Raw genomic sequence first — 20,784 nt, forward strand, 5'->3', positions numbered from 1 at the left:
ACTTTTCTTTTAAAATGGCAGTGTTTTCATTGCATGTACTTAAAAACCATATGTACTTGTAACTTCCCAAACCATTATACGTAACGTAAAGTAAAAATTGTTTTCCCCCCCACCAACCTTTAATGATTTCGCACCCTGACTACAGACGTAAATAAATTAAGTCTGCTACAATAAAATTTATTGATCACGTTTTATTTTCAATTCTGGTGTGATTATTATTGCTTAGGCCTAATTTTTTTTCAGAGGATATGTTTTTAATTATAGCTATTAATTTTGTTGTTATTTTTATGTATTATTTTACTAGAGACGTAGACAAAATTCTGTTGCAATAAAATTTATTGATCATTCATCATTTATTTCAATTCTGGTGTGATTATTATTGCTTAGGCCTACTTTTTTTTTCAGAGAATATGTTTTTAATTATAGCTATTAATTTCGTTATTATTTTTATGTGTTATTTTACTTCAAAAATTAAGCCTGTTGCAATAAAATTTATTGATCATGTTTTATTTTCAATTGTGGTGTGATTATTATTGCTTAACTTCATCCTACTTTGTTAACTAAGCAGGCCTACTCTACAAGTACCAGTACACGTAAGTTACTCTCATTAATTCATATTTCCATTATTATTGTTATTATATTGTTGTAAAGGTAAATGCAAATTAATATTTATTAGTTTCATAGTTCATTATTGCTATATAATATATTTTGTCCGCTAGGGGAAAGGTCTGTGATGATGATGCGATAGTAGCAATCCTAGTGGTTAGCAACTACCTATGGATGACTCAGGAGAAGACGAGAGCGGACTGAGGAGGAAGGAATGTGAACAGATAACGTATAACGCGGGCAATATTTGTACTGCAGTAAGTTAAGCAGAAACATTAGGTTTTCTTCTGTTCAACTTAGTTTTAATTTCCATACGCGTTATTACTCATGTTTCCTGCACGAGTAATAACCTGGCTACTGGGATGCTTATCTGAGCGATGTTTATAATAATCAACAGCGATAGTCAAGAAGGTCACATTCTTTCCGCTCGTCTTCTCCTGAGTAACGAACAGTACTATGTATAGAGTTTCGTGACTATATACTAAACTGTGGTCGCGTCGCTTACGCCTTAGGAAGTGGAGAGACTATAAAGTCTAGGTAGGTAGTATCGTTCGCCATGTTTGTCCTTTCGTTGCCGAGTTACCAGACGAATCTGTTTGCCTCACCGTTAAACATTATCATGTCGTAACTCCTATGATAATAAATCAAACACACTGTATTTGATAAATAAGTGAGTGGCAAATAATGTTCTTGTGTGCTTTCTGCTAACGTCAACGAAAAAAAACAAAATGGCGGGCGATTAAGTATTTATCGAGCCTTAGGAAGTGCATAACGTCATCAGCAGCGAATGAGCGAATGACGAGAGACACGTTTGAATGTAGCTGACCTGTAACGTGATTGGCTGACGGAAATAAGAGCGACGGGACTATATTTCCAACACCTTTGTTAGGCACTTCCTGGAGTGTGTGAGATTCAAACCTGTCTTCGGGTAGTTGATTAAACAACAGCTTCGTACTGTATTTACAATTTTTAGCGGGTTTTTGTGTATGGGCACTAGCTGCCTTTAGTATTTAGCTGAACTGTTAGGAACGAATGTTGGTTCCACTGATAAAAATTTGTTCTGTGCGCGTGCGCTCTGCGCATTGTATATGTGTATTTGTTATTTCGTATCACACGTGAAGTTTCAAGTTTGTCGAAGTTTGCGTAAAGTAGGAGGGTTAGAAATTTATTTCTGTGGCTGTGAAAGAATAAGTTCATAAATTAAAATGGTTACTGACACGGAAAATATCAGAAAACTTGCCGAAGACTTGGAAAAACAAGAGTTGGACGTATGTTTCGTCCATTTTGTCGAAACGTTATGTGTATTGTATACCTTGACTGTGAAATTGAAGTAATTACACTTACTATTTTCTAGGCTCCCGGTGGCATTCCAACATCTCAGGTGTATGCTCAACTTCTTGCCATATATCTCTATCAAAACGACTTGTACGTATTACCATTTAACTGTTTGATGCTAGAAAATAATTGTAAGGTGACGTTTTAGGTTATGTTCCTTGGAAAATAAACTCATGCATTTTGTTATTTCTTTTATTCAACTTAACAGGTGTAATGCGAAGTACTTATGGAAAAGAATTCCTCAGAATGTAAAGAATTCACATACAGAATTAGCTTCAATTTGGAAGGTGGGACAGAGAATGTGGCAACGAGATTTTCCAGGAGTATATGTAGCTCTTAGTGCTGATTGGTCGGAAAATGTGGGACACATCATGCAAGCCCTACTGGGTAAGTGCTAATGTAAGGATTGTACTTATTTACAGAGAATTCTATCCTGGCCAATGCAATATAAGCTGAACATTATAATTTTATTGTTCAGGCACAAATAGTTTTACAAATAATGTAGGCCTATAACTTACTGGTAAGCCTAACATAAATTAAAGATGATAGTGTTTATGTGGGGACAAATTGAACTTGTAAAGTGATGATTTATAATTTTATTCGTTCGTCTGAAATTCGCTAGTGAATTAATAAATGTAATTTAACTGCCAGTCTTCTTTTCTATATCTGTCTCTCTCTTTTGTAAAATTCAAGTCACAACATTAATTCTCCAGTCTACATCTGTGGAGTAACGGTAGCGCGTCTAGCCGCGAAACCAGGTGGCTCGGGTTAGATTCCCGGTCGGGGAAAGTTACCTGGTTGAGGTTTTTTCCGGGGTTTTCCCTCAACCCAATATGGGCAAATGCTGGGTAACTTTCGGTGTTGGACCCCGGACTCATTTCACCGGCATTATCACCATCTCATTCAGACACTAAATAACCTAAGATGTTGATAGAGCGTCGTAAAATAACCCACTAAAATAAAAAAAATTAATTCTCCAGAAAAGCTTCTCCTAAAGAGGCACAGTTCTTTGCTTATTGGCTTCTGTGAGATGTAGGCCTATAGGCTATAGTGGTAAATACGTGGTCTTAGTTTGCACTCACAAGTACTTTCAACATAAAAATAGTTTGATACTTACCTAGGAATATTGTAATGCATTGTTGTAGCCCTTCCCCTCACTTATTATCAACATAACGCTCGATAGCTCCAGGACGCAATAGGCTGAGAAACGGATCATTTCCCTGAGTAATTCATCCTCGACCTCTCGAATGTTTTGTTGGTAGATCTAATTAGTAAATTAATAGAGTAGAAGAATGTACTAAACTAAAGGAGACACATCTCCCTTTCCCTCTATTAATTACCAACATAATATGCGAGAAGTTCAGGACGAGTTAATAGGGAAATGATCCGTTTTTACAGTATTGTGTCCAGGATCTCTTTAGTGTGTATTGGTGACAAGTGAGGGGGCTACAATAGAGTATTAAAATATGCAGATAAGTATGAAAGATTTTTATGTTGAAAGTATTTGTGGCTGCTAACTAAAACCATGTAATTTTCACTACTTACTTATCACAGAAGCTAATGAAGCAAAAATAAATTATTCCTCCTTCAGTGTAGTTTTTCCGGAGAATTACGGAACTGAAATTTAGGAATTCCATATACAAGATTTGGATGTAATTCTGGGCTAAGCTGTAGTGACCCACTGTAGTAGGCGTACTATAAATTAGTGAATAACAAGATGAATGATTGAACTACAGGTCTAAAGAGTGTAATTAAATGGTATCACAATGTTTAATCTTACCTTAAATGACAACAAATGGTCCAAATAATATCACTCTGCTCCTAGACAAACTTTGCATCACTTCAATATATCGCGGGTTTAGAATGACAAGGTTCTATCTGACATTTTTAGCAAAATTGAGAATTTTGTTGCATTGAATTCTGCTACTTCACAGCTATCTGCCATATAAATAATATGCTGATATCTCAATTATTGTTCGTGATAAAGTTAGTTTGAAAAGGTTCTAATCTGCATTGATTTTATTAACAACGAAACTTTTAAAATATTCTCCTGTAAAATTTACTAAACACTAGATAGAACCTGAACCCTCGATATTCTAGGCACAGTTCTTCTTGGGTAATGTTATGATATAAAGTGTGGATTTACTTGCAAAATGCATATTGTATGCAAACTAATGTAACATGTGTAATTGTGATTTTCTTCGATTATCATAACAATACTAATCATTTAACACATGTGTTAGTGCATATGATTGCATATTATAATATTTATTTGCAAAAAAAGGAACAAAACTTTTCGAACAACCCAGCAAAACAGCACCATTGCATAACCTAAACCAAATAATAAAGTCAGAAGTAGATAGCCAATACACCACAAAAGGAAAAGAATCAGGGATTGCAGAAACAGCACATGTCACTATTTGTGGCGAAATGAGTTTGAGTTTCATGGACTGTTGATATAGGGCTATCATTCCATGCAGAAACCACATATGTCAGTATAGCCATCTCGCATTTGGAGACCTGTGAAATCCTGGAAGTGCGCAGAAACAGTGCTGCGAACTTTTCCATCAACCCAATATTTAGTTTCTATAAAAATATTCCTTTCTAAATAAAAGGTTTGATGTCTTCGAGCTTTTGGTATAGAATCTCTCCATACAGTTTTAATTGAGGGGATTAGAAGCAAAGGGATGCGAGAGACACTTCTAATAACATGAGTTAAGTGCATCCAGGGTAAGCTAAAGCATCTAAAATGTTAGTGGCAAAGGCATATATCTTTTAACCACATCACACATTAAAATTAAAATTAAAAATTTCACAGAATTGACGAAAGCTTAAATACTTTCAACCCCATTTTCTCAAAACTAACTTAAGGGATTAGGTACAGCTTACAGCAGTAAAATTTTGAAAATATTCAACATTTTTTCCTCCATTACTGTATCTTATACAATAATGAAAATTAGTATGTGTAAAACACTGTCCTGCTATATGAAAAAAATATTTTTATAATTTAAAAAAATTATTTACATTTTTATTTTTTTCAAAATTCAGTTCACTATGCAGTGATGAAGCATTTCCCACATAACTCAAAAACTATCCAACATTCTGTGGTGACATTTTTTGTGTGTATTAATGCCTGTCATATCTACAATATGATGCAAGATCACTTCTCTATCTTTGATAGATTGTCTGATAAAAAATAAATTCATTTTACAAAATGGTCGAATATCAAATTTTCTTCTAACACAAAATAAAAAAAATATATATTATTTATTAAGAAATGTAGTTGAAATAGCATGATATTGTAAACATGAGTTTCAGCAATAAATTAAAAGAAAAAGGACATGAAAAATTTAACAAGTTTATGAGTTATGAGAGAAACGCTTCATCACTGCACAATGAAATGCACATTTTGAATTTTGAAAAAAAAATATATATATATATATATATATATATATATATATATTATATATATATATATATATATATATTATATATATATAATATATATATATTTTATATATATATAATATATATATATATTTTTTTTAACCTTAAAAATATTTTTTTCATATAGCAGAAGGAGAATGTTTTACACATACCAGTTTTCATTATTGTACAAGATACAATAATGGAGGAAAAGATGTTGAATATTTCCAAAAATTTTACTGCTGTAAGCTGTACCTAACCCCTTAAGTGCACTTACATCCCTTTGCTTCTGAACCCCTCGATTACAATTATGTGTTACTTTTTAAAAAACCCTTTATACTGTTGGCGATATTAATATTATAGGATATAGTATAACAGTTTGCATTGAGTTATTTATTGCGAGAAACTACTACTTATTTATGGTTTCTGCAAATGTTTTTGCTTGTCTTATGTATCTCTGAAACACTTACCTACCTTATTTCTCATAAAAGATTTGAGTTATAAAATATCATATCTCCACAGAAAGTTATATGTTGTGGCCAACATTTAATTAAAAATTATTCAGGATGCATTGAAAGTGACATAAAGTTCATCAAAACAGGGGCCTTAACTGGAGTACTATACTCCGCGTCACCAGAATATGCATCTGAAGGTCAAATGCATTACCTCTGCCACTTCCCCGGGAGTCTTAAAACTTAGTGCGCCATTGCGAATGGGAGTGTCATTTATATTTGTTACTGTTGCTCCAAAATATTTTAATTTTTCCACCTCTTCGAAGGATAAATCTCCAATTTTTATGTTTCCATTTCGTACAATATTGTCACGAGACATAATCATATACTTTGACTTTTCGGGATTTACTTCCAAAATAATTCATAGCATGATAAAGGAAATTAATTGTTGACATATAATATAGTGATATTGTGTTTTTTTTTTTTTTTTTTTATACAGAAAATGTTCGCAAGCGAGCCGTGTTCCTAGTGTCTCACGCATACTCATCAATCAGCGTGGATGATCTTGCTGCATTTGTGGGGATGCCTGTAGAGCAGGCAGTGTTGGCAGCAGCAGAACAGGGCTGGACGGTGGACACAGCCTCTCGCATGGTTAAACCATGTCGACCCAACATTAGCCAAAACCAAGGAGCATCAAGTGAAGACCAGCTGTACAAGCTGACGGAGTTTGTCTCCTTTCTTGAGAACTAAAGTGTTGGACTTAGCCTTGCATGAGTCGAATGTGAGGACACACATTTTTTATTTTGCTTTTTCATTAATGTATATAAGAAGAGTTCATTGACATTGCACACAGTTGGTGCAAATGTGAGAAAGAAACTTGTTAAAACAATCTAGGATAGTTTTATGTACTTGAACATTATTTATTCATGGTTTTTTAAGTATAGTCTTCAATGTTTTCTTTTCAGAAGATTTAAATTGTTTACACCTTTCTTTATTTCAGCTTCTGTTTCTTTTCTTCTTTTGGAAAGGAACTTAAATTTGATCAGAATTAGGCTTTTGGGTATTCCACCACGTCCTGGAACTTGACATTTTGGAACTACATACAGGTTCCGTCATTGAGGCAGATAGGTATGACCAGAGGGGTCGCCTACTAGAAAGATTAGTGGAGATAGATTTCGTCTCTATCAAATCTAGCAAGGGATATTTTGCTGACATGAAGATTTGCATTATGCCTTTGCTCATTAACATCATTTTTGATCAAGATTACTTCTAAACAGAGGATCAATGGTGGCCTTTCTCTTCACTCGGGAATACATGTCTCCCAGCCCTTCTTTACACCATCTTCTTTGCATTGGAGAATGGATACCTAGTCATTATGGCATACCTGAAAACGAGAAAGTCGATAATATTGCAAAACATGCAACATATTTGCAACCAAGACCTCTTCAAGTGATATCTCTATCCAGTGCCTTTGCTTCAGTAAGGTCTCATTTTATAAACCTATGGATCAACAATTGGCTCTCCTCTGGCAAAGGAAAAATTTTACAGTTCATTCAAAAGACACCAGATGACCTGAAAATGTACAAAAACTTTCCAGACATGTTCAAACATTTTTCACAAGAGCCAGAACAGGTCACATTGTTACACAATTGTACCTACACCAATTTCACCTTTCTGATAATCCTACTTGTCTGTGGTGTAATAATCATGATGAAGATCTGGAACACATTCTTCTATACTGTTCATCCATAAACCATAAAAGAAGTAAATTAAAATCATCAGTACCAGTTGCAGAAGACATAGCTCTGCAGTATATATAGACTACACCTCAACTCTGGCTACTAGCAACAGGCATCTATAATGAACACCAATCAAAATACCCCTCATTTCTCATGAAAAACAACTGAAAAGACTACAATGGATTATAGTGGACTTTATGTTGTCAGAAAACAGCTGGTTACATTAAGAAGATTGATTGATTCTTTGCATTGGGTGACATTACACCAAAGATTTGCATGAAAATGCATGTTTTTATTGATAAATTATATTTAAGAAGTGCTCATAATATGTTGTTGTTTTCTAATGCCAGGCGTTTGACAATAAAGTCCTTTGACCTCTTGCACTCCAATATTTTTCAAAGATATTATCATGGTCAGTCACAGAGTGCTCATAATATATCTTCACGTTTCAAACAAAAAGTAATTGAATAAGAGCAATATTATTTTGCAAATTGCGCATATTTCAACAGTTTGGTGAAAAATGAATATTTTAATTTAATATTGCATATAATTCCCTATTTTGCCATTTTTTCATGTTTTCCACACATTTTTACAATGAATCTTTAAAATTATATACCTTGAAGTCAGAGGGATAGTGTCACAATCATGTTCAAGGAATTCGTGACTTATTGGAATGTTGTTGTTGTTTTCTAATGCCAGGCGTTTGACAAAGTCATTTGACCTCTTGCACTCCAATATTTTTCAAAGATATTAGCAAAAAATGTTTGGCACATTCCTATTGTATATGTGCTTGGTTTGAGCCAGTCTCCAAGAACAAGAAAAGAAACTGCTTGTTCACAGTTCAGAAATGGACAACTATGGATAGCTGTAAGTTCCAGAAAATGCCTATAGAAGGCAGGGCATTGGTTCGGTTGGTCTGCAGAAGAGCCTGGACTTTCTAGTAGCACACTATTCATTCCTGCCTAAAGACATTAAAAAACTGGAGACCAGGAATCTACCTCTCCTTGACTCCTTGGCAGTGGTTGAAGATGCACAGGAGAGGCTGAAAGGAGACTGATGCAATTCTCTAAAAACATTTGTCAAAGTGTGCGAGGAAAATAATGGTCTAAGTCATTTGCAGAAAGTGGCATCTGTGTTGAAAGGGCTGATGAACGCTGAGCTAAGTACTGGGGATCTTAGAAGGATACCTCATTTTAAAGTTTGCACCTGTTGCACCCTGTGATGTTGAAGTGAAAGTAAAAGTATGGTTAGAAGCTATCTGAATCTCTCATTAAAAGTACACTAAAGCAGCATATTTTTAGTGCATATTTCTAAGGCTTTTGGTGCATAGTTGAGTGCATATTTTAGAAGTTTTTAATGTGTATAAATTCTCTGTCTAGTGTTATGATATTAGACTGACTTTCAACTCTTCATTGAAAAGATAGTCCACCATTGCTCTTCTCTCCTGACCTTATGTTGACGAGTTAAGTGAAAGCACGCTACTAATTTTGATGTGTCAGCAAGAGATCCTTGTTGGATCTTGTAGAGATTAGATCTTTCTCTTCCAGTCTTCTTCATATTGTTCTGTCACTGACATAGACCCTCTTTCACCTTTAGAAGTTGATTTTGTGCTTGTAAGGAGCCATATGGTGACCTGTCAAACTTTCAGTTGCAGATATTGATATCCTGATACTGTACTTATTTTACTTCCCATATCTGCTCTAGGTTTGCTAAAAAAAAGTGTTACAAACATTGACGTTAGGCACTCATCCAGTACAATGTACATATTATAAAAAAAAGTTTTTTTTTTTTTTTCACCTTAGAAGCACGTTACATGGCAAAATTACGTTGTGTTTAACTATAAAGTCTAAATAATGGAGTTCAAAAAAAAAAAAAGCATGTCATGTGCAGAGGGTTAAAATTATGTCATTACCAAGCAATAAATTTTAATTACTGGAAGGATAATATTATTGCACAGAAAATCCTACAATTTGGACACTACACAATCTGCAAGAATTAGAATTGACCAGAGGACATATGCTTCATTGCTGAAAACAAGAGCCCAACTTCCAGAAATTTAAGAATTGATTTCCTCAAGGCTCGCCATTAGAAATCAATAGCAACAGTTTGTGGAGCTTAGTGAGATGTGAAAGTCATACAACCAACCTTTGACATGGAAAATCCCTCAAAATGGACATGAAAATATTTCTTTTAACAAATGATGACTAGAAACAATGGAAAAATGTTTAAATGAGACATTATATCGATTTCGTTGATATTTAACATAACTTTGTATTTTATTCTTTTGCCAGAGTGGGTGAAAAGTCCTCCTCCATCTGTTTATTTTTCCTGCAAAACAAATCTGTGCATGAAAAATGTGTTGGTGATACTCATGTAACATCTAGTGGACGTATTTCAAGGTGTGTTCATGGTAGGAGACATCTGGCAGGCCTGGGGGAAATCATAACATGGAAATCCCAACCATTTCAAGAGTGCAAGGTGGCAAGGTAATTACGAGAGTTTTTAGTGTGGAGGAGAGACTTATGGATTCCGTGTCAATTCACAAGCGGCCACGTACTGGAAAAAAAACATGAGTGACATTGTGCCTACCTACCTGTATGAATAGTTCTAAAGGGAAGAATGTCAGTTGAACTTAAGTAAGATACTTACATTTTTCTGCAAATTGTTATTTTACTTCTAACGTTAAATGTTTATGTTCGAGATACAAGGGAGAAAAATTTTAACATTTTGACATGAAAGGTTTACTATGAGGACACTTGTGTACCATGGAAACGGAAGTGTAAGATGAATGTAATTGTTTTCCACGCTGTCTGTTTTGCGCCATTCTATTTGTAATGTACCCCTCAAAGTTTGGTGAGGTACATCGGGGATCATATCTTTCGTCCTTACACATCTGGAAATTCTGGGATTGGACTCACTTTCCAGGCTAGCCCAACAGATGTTGCCATCAGCAACTGACTCACTTATACATTCATTCATTTATTTTATTCCAGAGATCATACATGAGCAATGAAGCTTTAAGATGTGGAACAAGTCAAAATTTTACAATTTTTACAGTTTTACAATTTAGCAATTTTCTACAATTTTGTGCAATTTTTTACAATATTTTGGCGAGATTTAGTGAGATGAGGTGAGATCCGAGGATTCGCCAAAAGATTACCTGGCATTTGCCTTTTGGTTGGGAAAAACCTCGGAAAAACCCAACCACATAATCAAAAATCAAAGGGGTGAAATGAAGTGATGCCGAGGACTCGCCATAGACCATCCGGTTTCAGACCCATGGCTGGGGAAAACCTCAGAAGAAACCATTCAATGAGACCAACCAAGCCTGAATGCAGCTCTGGATCAGCAGCCGAGCGAGTCTGCCGACTGAACTACATCGATGGCTCTACTGAAAATATACAATACATAGCCAATCAGATTATTAAATTTACAAACACAAACGATCATTCATCACTTGAGCTATATGTATAATATAGTTAAGCTTAATTAAATTTAAGGCATAAACAATTCAATCAGTTGTGATATACGGAAACTGATAATACATATCATGCAAACAACTTCAAATTACAAACACAAACAATTTATCAATAGAGCTGTACAGATTACTATTCAATTTAAAGCATATACAATTCATTGGCTAAAACTATACAAACATATACAATACAAAGTAAGCAGATTAATTCAATTTACAAGCATACTTGCATTAAGCTATACAAATTTGTGCAATTAATATCAAGTAGATTAATTCAATTTATAATCATAAACAATTCATCAGTTGATCTATACAGACTACTATACAATTTACAGCATATACAATTCATCAATTGAGCTCTACAGACTACCATTCAATTTACAGTATAATACAATTCATCAGTAGAGCTACACAGACTAGTATTCATTTTAAAAGCATATACAATTCATCAGCCAAACTATACAAACATATAGGCTACAATCAAATTAGTTCAAATTACAAACTTATTTTCGTTAAGCTATACAAAATTGTACAATTCATAAAAAGTAGATTAATTCAATTTATAAGCTTAAACAATTCATCAGTTGACCTATACAGTATACTATTCAATTTACAGCACATACAATTCATCAGTTATGCTAAACAAAAATATACAATGCATAGTAAAGAGATTAAGTCAATATAATAACATATTTTAGTTGAGCTATATAAAATTGTACATGTCATTTTAAGTAGAATAATTCAATTCATAAGCATATTTAAACAATTCATCAGTTGTGTAGAAGGTACGAGTATGTAGAAATTTGGTAATTCTTTTCTAAACCTTTTCTCATGGTTCTTCAAATCTTTAAGATAATTAGGCAGTGCATTGAAGACTGTTATACATGAATAGCGAATTCCTTTTTTAAAACAGCTTAGACTAACAGAGGGTAGATGAAGATCTGATTTATGTCTTGTATTAAAATGATGAACGTCTTGATTAGTACTGAATTTATCTTTGTTCTTAATATACAGCATCATTAGGGAAAGAATGTATTCACAACGTAAGGTCAAGATTTCTAAATTTCGGAAAATATTTTTACATGATGTCCTTTTATGCACTCTAGCCATTATTCCTATAGCTTTCTTTTGTAAAACAACCAGTATAGTCACAATGAGGATGGCAAACAGGCCCCACCCCCCAACCAATCTCCGAGCCAGGGATGCATATTCCTTTTTCCCTTGGTAAGAACAGCCACCTTCCCCACAATATTTCCTCAAGGTCGATTGGGCCATAGTTAATTGGCTTGTCTCCTAAATTGAGACAACTCATCCTGTCTGTGGTTTTCCTAAGGTCCTAAGACAGATGTCGGGTTGAGCCCTAAAAGAAAGAGCTGCTGACGTACATCTTCACCACATAAATTTCGGCGTTGACACTTCAGTGTGAGCTTACTCGAGTGCCACTTGCAGAGTGCAATAGCTTGGATCCCTTCTCTTGCAGGAACTGCAGCACCCCTGTATTTCTCCCCAAGCTTTCAACATCTTTGGCAATCCTGTCCAATTTCTGTTCTGTTGTGCTTTTGATATCCCTCCTCATGTGGTAGTTATTAGGTTGTGTCAATTTTCGGCTTTCCTCTTCCAAAATTCTCTAATGTTCCTTCAAATGGAATGGTGAAAATCAGAGTGAGACAAGTGGCCAACAGGCTTGGAGCTCACATAGATACTCTCGGCCCTTCCAAGGATGAGTATTGCATACCTTTGAATGTTTCTCCTTGCATTTCTCTACCATTCATTCATTCCATGCAATAGTCATGGAAATATTGTGTATATGAACTGTGTATATACATATACAGGGCCGTGTTTTTTTTTTTTTAAATTAACAATGAAATTGAAATGTGACAGAGATGCACCAAGAAGTATGCAGGATTTATTATGTAAACGTGACTGATTTATGACAGTAAATTTGCCGCGAATGTTCGTGTAAATGGACTGTTTCTGCTAAAAAAAAAATCTTAATTTTTCAGCAATAAAAACAAAAACAGCATTTATGTTAATCTATTTTAAAGAAATACAGTAAATTAAATTAGTTCTGAAGGTGTTAGCTGCAAAAGAATAGGACGACAAATTATTTGAGAATTCTATTATTCACTTTAATGGCCTACAGGAGTGAGACACTGCGGCCCAGTAAATTCTTTTTATATAGGGTAACTTCGGCTAATAACGCCATTTCATTTCTTTAAGCTAAGTTTTAGACACATCGTAAGAAGAAGTGACTATACCACTTGGGTGTATTGTAGCCTGGACCTTACACAATGAAACCCACGCTTTTGGAGGGGAACAGTTGTTATTCTACTTTCTCAGCAATAAAAGTTCGACAGTGCGCCGTCAACAAGAGCCACAATTCTGAAGTGAAATTTTCAACACTTATTCTTGGTGAGTAATATAACTGTGTTATATATGAAATGAATCATATTGCAACTAGTGTCTTTAGATTCGTAATTGAATGCTCTATAATAATCTCATGTAATTAACTACCTTGAGTTAATTTCCAAGGAGCAATAAATAATTTGAATGAAACATATCACTTCGGGTATTAATGCCACTCACGTTTCGGGAAATAACGCCATGCTAGTTTTGTACATTGCAATCTTGATATCGTTTGAGATTTGTTTGCAATAAAATTGAACAATAATGATTAAGAACCTTTAAATTACAAGAACAGAGCCATTAAATTAATTACATTATTCTAATTAAATTATGTAACTTAATTATTTTAATTATGTAATTAAAATTACAGAAGTTTAATGGAATGATAACTATCCTGCTGTAGAAACTATTCTAGTTGTTCATTTTATTCCAGTGGAAGACAAAATACAGCTATTATTATGATTATTATTTTAATATTAGTATTAACTACTCTAGTCTGTAAGGGCTGTATTCATAGACATTCTTAGCTCGAGCTTTCGGTGGATGATCAGTGAACTAACGTTTTTCGTATTCATAAACCAATGTTAGCTATATGATATGATATGAATCCTGTTTAGCACGCTCGTAGTGTGGGCTAGCGAAATGTCTATGAATAGCACCCTTAGTATCTAAGTAGGCCTCAATAGGTATTATGGCACAAATCCCTAATTTTAACTAAGTTTACTGAAAATATTTTACAAACCGAAAATCAACGAAACTGAGATTATTATACTGTATTTCCGCGTGCTAGTATGTATTGTTAATTCTTGTGAGCCGGGGGGGGGGGGGGGGGAGACTGTAAAATCTTATGGGAGATCGATTTCTTCAGTTCATTATGACATCAAACTAGTTAAGAAATAAGAAGTTTGATGAATAGTATTTCATCCCGCAATTTACACGAATTATTTCTTTACAGAAAATGAATAAAACGTCTACCAAGGTTAGGGCTAAGTGGGCAACTGAGGATCTTAAATTTGCCCTTCAGGAAATCAAATCGGAATTGCCTGTAGCTGCTGCATCTCGTCAGTACAACATCCCCAGAAGAACGTTACGGGACTGGATGATTAGAAATAAGAGTCCAGAAAGAAAACTTGGAAGGTGTGCAGTTCTTAGTCCAGATCTAAAACTGGAACTTAAAAGGATAGTTCGCCTGCAGCAAGTTGGATTCGGCTTGACAAGACTGCAAGTTCGATCATGCTGCTATAAAATATGTGAGGAAAATAACATCCCATCCGTTTAAAAACGAAATAACCGGGAAAGATTGGTTGTACAACTTTCTCAAAAGGTTTCCAGACATTGTGCTGAGAAAAGTGGAAAATCTGAGTTACGGAAAACTGATGAGATTCAACAAGGAAATAGTTTCAGACTTCTTTGAACTCCTTAAAAAAACTCTAATTGAGTTAGATTTGTGCGACAAACCACAATTACTATACAATATGGATGAAAGTGGGTTACAACTGACGTACAGCAGTTCCCAATTGGTGTTGGCCCAAAAAGAAAGCAAGCGAGTCCATACAGCAACTCACAGTGATAGGGGCAAAACTGTGACGGTGGTGACTTGTACCAATGCCACTGGATCTAATTGGATACCACCAATGATCCTCTACAAAGGGAAGTATGCCAAAAATAAATTTGGAGATGATCTCCCTAATGGGAGCATTTTTGGCATGACTCCTAATGGGTACATCACGAAGGAGGAATTCTGCAGGTTCCTATGTCATTTCAATGCCAATCGATTGCCTGGAAGAGCATTGTTGTTTCTAGATGTGCATCGAAGTCATTTGGATTCTTCTGTAGTTGACGTTGCAGAAGAATTGGGAATTCAACTGTTCTGTCTCCCAGCACACTGCAGTCATGAACTTCAGCCACTCGACAAAAGCTTTTTTAAGCTGCTGAAAGTTTTCTGGAGTGCAGAACTAGATAACTTCAGAAGAAAGAATCCTGGAAGCTCTTTGGGAAAGCTTCAGTTCCCCAAACTGTTTGCCCAGGCATGGATGCGTGCTGCCACTCCGAGCAATGCTGCATCAGGTTTCAAAGCTACAGGAATTTATCCTTACAATCCTCAGATCATACCTGATGAAGCATTTGCTGCAAGCAATGTTTCAGATCGCCCAACTTCAGAGGAGCCATCAACATCTGGGACCATTCAAGAAACCCCACAGCACGAGACTCATCCAGAACTAACACCAATCAAAAACACATCAACTCCAACCACATCATCATCTCATCCATTCACGAATTCCGCCCTACTCCTAAAATCACTAGAAATCCCGTAAAATGTCGTCAGTTCCTCAATGTGAAAGCCACACTCGTCAACAGAAGTTTGTTTCAAACTTCAACATGAGGAGCCAAAAAAAGTTCCGAAGTTCCGAACAAAAAGAAGAAAACTGATGATATGTATTGTGGTGATTGCAGAAGATTTTATTTTGACAAGAAGAACAGGGATAGCTGGATACAATGTGTACAGTGCAAAGTGTGGTACCATGAGAAGTGCGACAAAGGACATATCCTTAAGTGTGGGTTGTGCACTTTATGTGACGAAGGCTGTGCTTCTTTAAGTGAAAGTGAAGTATGATTTTTCTACAGGGCCTACTTAACAATAATTTGAAATCAACATTAGGACCTACAAAGTTGTGGATATGATTAAAGTTTTTGTTTTGACCCCATTAAGTACGGACTTAGAAATCGAACCAAGGACTTCTCTGGTAGCTATCTATATATTGATATTGTTCTATTAATTGTTTGAATTATGTTAACGTTATTTTAATGAACTTGTTCAGTTCCAGTGTGAAAATAAATAGCAATATACCTGCCTGGCGTTATTATACTCACAGAGGGTAATAACGCCATCTCTACGCGTTTTCAAAATTATTTATAAATAAGTAAAATTATTTAAAAATTCGTTAACAGACACATTAATGCATTAAGCCAGATAGTTGTGCTTCATACTTCTACATGTTTCACAGTTCTTATATTTTATATGTATGAATAATTGACGAATGACTGAATTGATGGCGTTATTAGCCGAACCTACCCTAAGGTGAGGACTCGGTCCCAACAGTTTTACTTGTCAGTCTCTTTCCAATTTTTTTATTTTTTGAAGTTCATACATTAACCAACATGAGTATTAATAATTAAGTATGACGTAATCTTGAGAATAAAGAGCATTAGTATATTATGAAAATGGTGTGATGTGTTGACAAATAATTTAATTATCAGTTACTTGGTTAATTAAATTTTGTAGCATGTTGTAATTTCCTCAATCCATTATAATTCATTTATGCTAATTTTCATGACATATGATCCCTTTCTGACTGCCAAAAGCTTATAAAATTTATATAACATTGATCATTGTCTTATTAAATTGATTTTAATGATGGTTTGAGAAATGGTAATGGGAAGAATGATTACACACTGTAACTCACTCACCACAGAAGTCAGCTGAGCAGGAGAAGCAGCAGAAGGGTGTGAACATGTCGGCATAGCACTTGTCACACATTCACATGCCAAAGGTTTTTATATGCAGTGTATATAATTTTATGCATAAAAATCTATGAATCTGTCAACTCTAAACACTAGTTTTAACATCCAATACTAATAATATTATGAATTTAAAAACGCAGCACATTAACACAGCAATAATTATAAGTTATTGAAAAAAGTTAACCTTAGTGCTTAGCTTATTTTATATTTTATTACACTAGAGAATTTTTAAGGTTTTAGCAAGGCTAGTCAGACTTTTGTTGCTGTCTTCTGTCTGTCGGCTTGTTAATTCTGGGATGAATTGAAGTGATAAAAAATGGAAACAGTCAGAAAGTTACAGGTGGTTCCTTTCTTTCGTTTTAAGCACATCGTGGTAGAAAATGCAGTTTCACAAAGATATGTGGTGGAAAAATAAAGAAGAAATCTGATAGCTACTTCATGTAAATTTGAATATACATTTTCCATTCTTCGAATTACTCATAGATTTGAAAGTACTTTTCACTTCTTTGTCTGATGATAGTTAAAGAAGTTGAAGGATTTCTTCATGGAAAAGGCTGTCTCTCTCTGTGTTCAACAGAAAGGTTCACAATCCACATGTTTTGCCTCCAGAGCTCCTCATATTCTGGATAGTACTTTTTAAACGATAACAACATCTTCAGATGGGCTGCAATAATATCAGACTGGATTCTGTGAATTTAAATCATATACTTCCATAATATAATCTGAGTACGACTGAAATTTTTATTCTCTATTTTAAGTGCATCTCCTTTATGCATGAAGAATTCAGTGGGTTTGTTGACTAAATAGGAATGTTTTGTGTTGAAATGTCGAAAAAGTCTTGATGGTTTCATAGCTTCATTTCCTCAGAACAGTAGCACAAATGACACATTGAGATCCTGGCAATTGGTCTGTGTCAGGGCATTATATGAAACCAAAATTTAAGTTGTCCATAAACTTATGAGTGAATACAGACTTTTTCTTCTGTGTACTGGTAATTTTTCCCTCCTTTTGCTTATCCTGCAGATCTCATGTTAATATTTCAGTCTCTGCCTATTACTTAAAAAAAAATCACGAAACTGGTTTTGAAACAAGCGCTTACACACTGCAATGGGAACTTGCGAAGAGACAGTATTCACTGTGACTATTCAGTATCGTGAACGAAATACACACTGCCTTCATCTTCAGTTTAAGTGATAAAAATCCTGTTTATACTCGTACTTCTCAGCTAATTGGTCACTGACATCTGCAACACAACATATCTTTCAGTTTTGAAAACAGAGGATTCGCCATCCATTGTTCTAATTGGTTTGCAGGCAATTTTTATGACTGGTCATAAACAGCGGTATTCCCTTTCCCAAATGTTGAAAGATGTTTAAGTCTGAAAAATTCCCGATCATTCAGAAATAAGTAGCTTTATCACTGACATTTGCTATACAGATGTTATTTAGTTTGATTTTAGAGTTTAAGAGAAGATCTGAGTCTGCATTTTCGACATAATCACGAAAATTATTCTCCTAAGAATATTTTCAATATAAAATATTTATTCGTGAAAAATGTTTAGAAAAGTAAAATGACAAATTCAAGGAGAATATCTCATGGCCTGGCAGTTGAGAAAAATTGCATACTGGACCACTGATAAATGGGTTTTTGTACAAAATTGAGTTAAGTAACAGACTAATTTACAAACAGTATTATTATTATTATTATTATTATTATTATTATTATTATTATTATTATTATTATTATTTAGTGAGATCTTTATTTCGCTATGAATGTTGCAAATAGAACATTTTGTATAGGCGTAAGATTATTGCTAATTATGATTGTGTATGAGTGAGTGACATTACATGTTGAAAAAAATAACAGTCACGAAATTATAGCCACATTTTTAACCATAAGTGCGATATTTTATTTATTTTTCGCGAAACATATTAAACATTTTCACCAAAAAAAAAAGCTAGCCCTATGTATATACATGAATGTCAAATAAAACACAGTACAGTGTTAAAGGTAGTGCATATTTATTTTATTTTTATTTTTTTATTTTAGTAGGTTATTTTACGATGCTTTATCAACAGTTTAGGTTATTTAGTGTCTGAATGAGATGAAGGTGATAATGCCGGTGAAATGAGTCCGGGGTCCAACACCGAAAGTTACCCAGCATTTGCTCATATTGGGTTCAGTGGAAAACCCCGGAAAAAACCTCAACCAGGTAACCTGACCCAACCAGGAGTCAAACCCGGGCCACCTGGTTTCGCGGCGAGATGCGCTAACCATTACTCCACAGGTGTGGACTATTTATTTTATTATTTTCATTCAAGTATAGGCGTTTCAGGCTATCATTGGGATTTTCTTAAATCTCCTGTCAATTTTTATATTCAGGAATATGTATTATATGACTTTCTCGTGTTAAATTGTATCGTACCTGGTTTACATGTTTCGTCCTGTTATTGGTCTTTTTCAGAACTGATCGTTGCTGGTCTTGGCAGATGAAGGTGCAAGACTACTTCAAGCCTGAACTGAACCATCCCTTTTTTTTTCTAGAACTGTCACTCTGTCTATATGCTGTTTAATTGCCAAGCTAAACAGTACTTAGGAAATATTAACATATTTTTATTTATTTATTTACTTATTTATTCTGATTTAGTTGAGGCCATCAGGCTTTCTCTTCCACACCACCAGAAATACAAATACAATAATGGAAAAAAATTCACACTATAAACAAAATAAAACGACACGAAAATATATGCAGGATCAGTCACATAAACTTCAAATGAACGATTAAGTATCATAATTGCATCCTAGTTAAGTGAGTAACATAAATAAGAAACTTGCAATTTTAATCTAGAGTAAAAACACAGATCAACACATCTAGCAATACTTAAAAACCATGAAGCAAGTCAAATTTCTCCAATTTAATTTTGAATTGTGATAATGTCCAACAATCCCTGGCATCCAGGGGCAAGGTATTTCTACAGTGTATGGGGATGAGTATAAAGAAGTACTGGATGAGGGATAGAAAGATGTGCTTGATGTCAATTTCAATGAGTTGTAAGAAATTGAAAGCACAATACCAGATAATTCGGAGTAGAAATATGCATAATTCTAAATAGAAAAGAGAGTGAATGTATTGTTCTTCATTCCTTCAAATGCTCCCAAAAAATAAATGGTGAGAAGGCATTGATCAAATTTACGAGTATTGGAGATGAATTGTATGCACACATTACGAACACGTAGTAGCCTCTTAGCTAAGAGTGAACTTACTGTACATTAGTTAGCAAGAAATCACTCAACTCGGGCTGACCTACTTGAAGTATAGTTATTTTGACTTTGTAGTCCATCACAGCATAACTCAGCATACTGATTTGTAGGGATGTAGGATATATGTCTTGCAGTGCACTGTATATGTCACAACTGTTTATTTCTAGACTACTCTTGTAAGAAGCAAATGGCCACAGGTGTAGCTCAGGGAAAGGAGCTGGTCTCATGATCCAAGGTTGTGCTTGAGTGGGGGTTGGACTTTTTTTTTTTTTGCTTTCATTCCTTTCTTCTTTGAGTTTTCTCTTTTCTTTTGATATTTTGATATTTGATCCTTTTTTCTTTTTTCCTTTTGTTCAAGCTGTTCTTCTACAGGTATACTTGTTATCACCATGGAAGGCAAAACTATTCTTTTTCGTTTCTTCGAATTCCGATTAGCAACTGGCAAAACAAGAATTTCATTGTTTCCATCATCTTTTTCTTTTTCCACATCTGGTTTAGAAGAAGGTCTGGATTAATCATGCCCTACAGATAGTCGAATAGGTCATTCTTTGTTCAAAGAAGT

At 34.6% G+C, this 20,784-nt stretch overlaps 1 protein-coding gene across 4 annotated transcripts; it reads left to right on the plus strand.

Moving 5' to 3' along the window:
• The first annotated feature begins 1,662 nt into the window (after window positions 1–1,662).
• On the plus strand, window positions 1,663–20,427 carry CSN8 (COP9 signalosome subunit 8). Of its 4 annotated transcripts, none has more exons than XM_069841527.1 (5): window positions 1,663–1,874; window positions 1,961–2,031; window positions 2,150–2,328; window positions 6,319–6,600; window positions 19,426–20,427. In XM_069841527.1, exons 1-4 carry the CDS (start codon window positions 1,812–1,814, stop codon window positions 6,567–6,569), a joined length of 564 nt encoding a protein of 187 aa, XP_069697628.1. In that variant the 5' UTR covers window positions 1,663–1,811; the 3' UTR covers window positions 6,570–6,600; window positions 19,426–20,427. The 4 variants fall into 4 exon arrangements, with proteins under 4 accessions (XP_069697628.1, XP_069697629.1, XP_069697627.1 ...); XM_069841528.1 differs by lacking the exon at window positions 19,426–20,427 and adding an exon at window positions 13,254–18,970; XM_069841526.1 differs by lacking the exon at window positions 19,426–20,427 and adding an exon at window positions 6,820–9,825.
• The last annotated feature ends 357 nt before the right edge of the window (window positions 20,428–20,784 follow it).

Source organism: Periplaneta americana, chromosome 12, assembly GCF_040183065.1.
Source record: "Periplaneta americana isolate PAMFEO1 chromosome 12, P.americana_PAMFEO1_priV1, whole genome shotgun sequence".
In the NCBI taxonomy this organism is placed as follows: domain Eukaryota; kingdom Metazoa; phylum Arthropoda; class Insecta; order Blattodea; family Blattidae; genus Periplaneta; species Periplaneta americana.